The sequence below is a fragment of the Hyperolius riggenbachi genome, chromosome 5 (genome assembly GCF_040937935.1).
Source record: "Hyperolius riggenbachi isolate aHypRig1 chromosome 5, aHypRig1.pri, whole genome shotgun sequence".
Classification (NCBI taxonomy): Eukaryota; Metazoa; Chordata; class Amphibia; order Anura; family Hyperoliidae; genus Hyperolius; species Hyperolius riggenbachi.
In genome coordinates, this window is record NC_090650.1 from 44,539,602 (window position 1) to 44,545,601 (window position 6,000).

Here is a 6,000-nt window from a genome sequence, read left to right on the forward strand (position 1 = left end):
AGGTTCAGGATCGTGTTTTTATTTTGTTTTTTTTCTGGTTAGACTTGATGGACAAATGTCTTTTTTCAGCCAAACTAACTATGTAACTATTGCATGTCCAGGTGTCCCCTGTGGCTGCAGCCATCCAAGGCCCGGACCTCTGTGGCCTTTCAGAAATCCAGCCCTGCTTTCAGTAGTCAATTCATTTACTTAGATCTACTACTGGTTCTCTTTGAGATACACTGATTGACTTTGTGAGCATTTTTCCCCCTCGACAACGCCAGAGTTTCAGATTAACAACTTCCATTTTGTTTGCAGTCAGCTTTATGTTTTACTTTGTTTTCTTGAAGCTTTTGTTTATGCATGAGCTGCCGCGTGCTTCTCCTAGCGCACAGCAGGCTGCCTAGGCGATAAGACACCCATGTGACTCAGGTAACGTGATAAATAAACGAGAATTGCAAGTGGAAATCTGTCACACGTACAACCGAGATCCATTTTATCTGGGCCCGATGTGGGCAGTGTAGCTCTGGTTTTCTGTCATTTTTATGCATGCGCAGCCCCAGAAAAAAAATAAAAAAACAGTGAAGTGACTTTGTTGAAAGGGAACAGAAATTGGAAAGATATACTTAGGGGCGAGCTGTTAGATTTATGACAGACAAAAGAGAAATGCGAACGCAGATAGTAATAAAGATGTTTATTTTGCCTCCAGTCTCATATTTTACGCCAAAGCACACAATGCGCAATTGTGAAACTGAAGATTATGGCCGTGTTATATTACCCTGCTTCCCTCATGTTAATGCTCTGCCTGTGATTACGGGGGATGTGCGCCAAGTCTGCTGAGAAATACATTACACGTTGTTATAACAGTATTTTTTTATGTATGTTGGTAATGCTTACAGGCCTGGTTTCTAACGAGTCTTCGAAGGTGAAATTATTTGGTGGGTCAACACATTTTTAAGTATTTCAGCATTGCCTGACCCCCTGAGTATTTAGACCATTTCCATATGTTACGCTGTTACGTAATGACCTCTCAATCATACCTAACCACAATTTGTAAACCAATATTGCTGCTAAAATAGACGTTCCAGATAAAACTGAAAATTAATGTGGAAATTCATAATATTATATAAAAGCTAGCAAAAAAGGGAAGAGGACAGAAACCCCTTACAAAAGCACCAATCAAGACAAAAATATCAATTTAGAAAAATCATGACAACTTTATTTCATAGATATTTGAAATACCAACACAGCACAAACAATTTAATATCATCTAAAAAACACACACACAAACACATTAATATCAATCAATAATGATAATATCAATAATGATATAAAAGCTTATCACTCAAAACGAGTGATAAGCTTTTGAGCATCATTCTGTCATATTTGCAGTTGCAAACAACATTCTGTATTTTAAACTATGAAACAGAGCAGAGCTAATAACCCTTTGAACTTCCCTGCAGTAAAACCTTGTCTAAAGCGGTCTTTCACTGTTTCTTTGATGTTTAAGTGCTTCAGAAAACAGCCCTGTCTTCAACTCAAGTTGGGTCTGAGAGCTCAGAGAAGCGCTTTTGCATCGATATCAACTGGAGTTTCTTAACTCTTCCTGTACTGGAAACAATAAGAGACTTTCTCCTTTGCTACTAATCTTCTGTTTCTTAGCTGTACTACACATACAATTCATTCCCTTTAAGTAAACACCATAAATGGACTAGCACCATCAATCTCTTATTATAATCAAAGCACAACCATGGAATGTGCAGAATGACAAAGGATGAATTTAAACCTAGAGAAAGTAGCCATAACACTGCATCAGACCACCTATATATCAGTATCATATTCCATTTTATTGTCAATCTCATATACAGTATAAAAAAACAACTAAAATAAATGTTCAACAGTGAGGTCTACAATAAATTTTAACCACTTAATGACATGCTGACTTATAAAAAAACGTCCTGCTGGAGCCTCTTAATGGCTCCAGGACGTTTTTATTAGTCAGACAGTGTTGCTGCCGCTGTGCGCGTGCGCGCTCCCGCGGGTGCACGAGCATCCCGTGCACGTGAAAATAGTGAAAACAAAAACAACAACAAAAAATACACCTTTATTTCCATTGATGTATTGTCATTATACTTTGTACTAGGGACATAATTAAAATCTTGAGATAACCAGAACAATAGGCGGATAAAATGTGTGGGTTTTATGTACAGTAGCAGTGTTTATATTAAAACCATAGGGGATTAAATTGGAGAAATAGTGTATTTTTTCATTTTTTCCTTGTATTTCCCTTTAAAATGCATATAAAATAAAGTAATTACTGAAAACAAATAACCCCAAAAAGCCCAATTGGTGGTGAAAAAAACAAGATATAGATGATCTCATTGTGATTAGTAGTGATTAAGCTAATGGCAAAACTAAAGGGATGAGCACAAAAAGGTGAAAACCGCTCTTGTCCGTTAGGGTAAAAACCACCTTGGGGTGAAGTTATGTGTAATTGCAATTGAACAGAAATCAAACTAAATAGTGAGTAAGGAGGAGACCATCTGTAGGAATGATGAAACTAACAGTGGCTAAGAATCCAAGATGGGGGATGGGGGGGCTGGAGGAAGAGAAGTGACACCAGAGAGGGCAACCAGTAGGAACATGCACAGAAAATAGTGATAAGGTGGCCATACATCTCTCGACTTGGCAGATTCGATAGATATTATTTAGTTGGACAAAAATCGGTGCCACCAAGAACATGCCTGATTGGGGATGCTACCACTTCCGTCCTGAAATTGGTTGCATGTATTGATCGGACATGCTGCAAGATGTTGGGCCATCGTGGTTGATCTACCACCTCCTATATGGGTAAGTGTCAGGGCCGTGGATCCCGTCTCAGCCGCCCAGGAAGTGTGTTTACATGGTTGACACACGCCTCTCTTGTGCTTTGTTCCAGGTACCTCCTCACCGCGTCTGTGTGCTGTGAAAAGTTGCAGGCGGCTGCCGTCGCTGTTTGGTCGTCTCTCAGGCCGCTTCACTGCTGTAGTCCAGGAAGTGCGGCTACATATGAGGGGAGAAAGTTTGGCCATCAAGCCGTGGAGAGCTCCACCCACCTAGTAGATGAAAGGTGAAGATGAAAGTTCTAACGGCAAATTAAAAAGTCCAATAGACCGTTTAGCATAGATTTGTATTTAAAGTTCAGTCAATTCCATAGGTAATTCACAAGAGCCTTATGTTATTCAGGTCATCGTTTCTGCAGTAGGCTCCCAGCGGCCTGGAGGTTCCAGGCCATCTCCACCAAGACTTCAAGGCACATACTTTCTTCCCTGCAGCTGTTAAACTCTTAAACTCTCTCCATGCGCCTTACTTTCCCCCTTATGATGCACCCCTTGCTACTGAAAAATTGTATTCCATATTAATATTCTACTGTTATTTTTCCTGCTTATTGACAATTCTGCTGCTGCTGTAACTTCTTTCTGCCATTGTCAATCAATGTTTATGTCCTACGGTGCCCTGTGCTAAAACCAATTCCAGGCATGACCCAGTCGTGCTTGGCAAATAAACAGATTCTGAATCTGATATGGGAGGCAGAGATGTTCTTTGCCCTTAGGGTGCGCTCCACGAAAACTTGGTCCCAGCCTGTGACTACAAGAAATCCTGAACTGTAGTTATCAAACATCCATTGCTCAAGGTAAGAGGGAATTGGCTCGGAGTGCCTATAGGTATAGGGGCATCTACCGGAGCATCCAGGAGGTGGAGTACAGCGGCAAACGAGCGATCTGCATGAAGGGGGCTGAAGGAAGCCCTAGGTATGTATAAAACTTTTCAACCCTTTCGGCTCAGATTTACTTTAAAGACTGGGTTCCAACTCTCCCCCCCAAGGTTAATATAGTTTCATGACTGTATTTTAACATTTCATACAGAGTTCATGGTATGTATATAGATTGGGGTATAGTACTATATTAGCTAGGCCTATTTTTACCTTGGAGTCTGAGGGCTCGTTCCCACTGTTGCGACGCGATTTCGGCCGCATTCCGACGCTTGTAAAAACGCATGCGGATGCGTTTCCGCATGCGTTTTTACCCGCGATTTCGCATGCGATTTCGCATGGCAGGGTGCCATGCGAAATTAACCATGACACTGCCAGGGCTAAATAAAATTGAAAAAGGTGCGAAATCGCACGCGAAATCGCGGGTCTAAACGCATGTAACAAACGCATGCGTTTTTACTATTAAATACATTAGCGGCGATTCGCACGGATTCCCGACGCAGGCGAAATCGTTGGCTCTTTTGTGCGTTTTTTTACCGCTGAAAAAAACGCACCTCAACAACGCTACAGTGGAAACAGGCCCATCCACTTGCATTACATGTGCGGATCTGCATGCGTTGGACGCATGCAGATTCGCGATAGTGGGAACGAGCCCTCAAGCAACCAGAAAGCACACTCATCCAGCATCAGCCAATCCCATCAGTGTCAGATAACTGAGACTCTACTTTATATCGATTTTATCTACAATGGCCCATTTTCAGAGTGTTTTATCACACAAGCTTATAGTTTTTTTCTCTTGGTTACAAAAGGCTCCTCGGTTTTATTTTTGTCTTGTGTTATTTTTATTTTTGAAAGGGCCAATAAGTACAAATATGTAATCTGTATTTCTATGTTATTTTTGGAGGAATGTGGTAAGCACAATAACAGCACATAATTCAGCATTTATGTATTGGCAGAAACTCTCTAAACCTTGTGCTACTACAACCACAGAAGAGCAAACATGAATACTGACCAACATCTCCTCCACAGTCTCACTGAGCTTTCCAAGACCAACTCTCCTGTCTTCTGAATATAGCTGCTTAGTCATTACTTAGTACTGTAAGATGCATTGCATCCATTAAAGTGGATCCGAGATGAAAAACTAACTATGACAAGTAACTTGTCTATATATCTTATCTAAAGTTTCTAGCTGCTTCAACAGTTTCATGTTTATGCATTACTGTGATACAATGACAGCGGCCATGTTTTGTTTGTCACATTACACACAGGCAAGCTGCAACTGCATCTCCAGCCCTCAGCTCACTCCCCTCTCCTGCTCCCTCCTCCCCTCTGCCTCTGAAATCTCTGGCTAGTAACCTCCTCCTCCTGCCCAGACTGAGCTCCCATAAGCCCTTGCTACAGTGCCAAGGCATTCTAAAAACGCTGTGGACAAGGCTTGTTTAGTTTATAGGGAATTAGAGTATTAAAACAAAAAAATAAGTATTTGACTTGAGGAATGCCTCATAAACTATATGTAAGGAACACAATTATGCATTAAGTAAAAGTTTATCTCGGAGCCACTTTAAGTAGAATGGTTCATATTAATTATTTACTTTACAAAGTACATAGGACCATTAGGGCTTGATTTTCTGGAAAATAGTCCTTGGGTGGCTGCAGCCCATTTGGAGGGCTGGACAAGGAAGAGAGGTTGCTGCATGTGAAACAGGAGGCTGCAAATGAGAGCAACACATGGAAATAGGGGAGTTGGTGCCCAAGGGAACTGTACATGAAAGAGAGAGTCTGCTGTATACAGCACGGTGGAGTAGTGGTTAGTGCTCTCGCCTTGCACCATTGGGTCCCCTTTTCGAAATCCCAGACAGGGCACTATCTGCATGGAGTTTGTAGGTTCTCCCTGTCTCTGCGTGGGTTTCCGCCAGGCAGTCCGGTTTCCTCCCACACCCCAAAAACATCCAGATAAGTTAATTGGCTCCCCCAAAAATTGGCCCTAGATTACGATACACGATATAGACATAAACATACACAGGGTCTGTTCCAGACTTTTTGCTGCTTGAGGGAAACTTTTAAGGATGCACCCTTAAAGAGGAACTTCAGCCTAAACAAACATACTGTCATTAAGTTACATTAGTTATGTTACTTAAATAGATAGGTAATATAATCTCTTAACCACCCTGTTGTAAAAGAACAGGCAAATGTTTGATTTCATGAATTTCATGAGGGCAGCCATCTTTTTGGTTGAAAGGAGGTAACGGAGCATGAGACACAGTTACAGC

The 6,000-nt window shown here is 41.4% G+C and overlaps 1 protein-coding gene across 1 annotated transcript in view; it reads left to right on the plus strand.

Moving 5' to 3' along the window:
• ARL5B (ADP ribosylation factor like GTPase 5B) overlaps positions 1-3,202 on the plus strand; it is a 65,883-nt gene extending 62,681 nt beyond the window's left edge. The window contains exon 6 of the mRNA XM_068235587.1: positions 2,918-3,202. Coding sequence (XP_068091688.1) covers positions 2,918-3,092 — 175 coding nt within the window. The 3' untranslated portion in view covers positions 3,093-3,202. The remainder of the gene's footprint in view (positions 1-2,917) is intronic.
• The last annotated feature ends 2,798 nt before the right edge of the window (positions 3,203-6,000 follow it).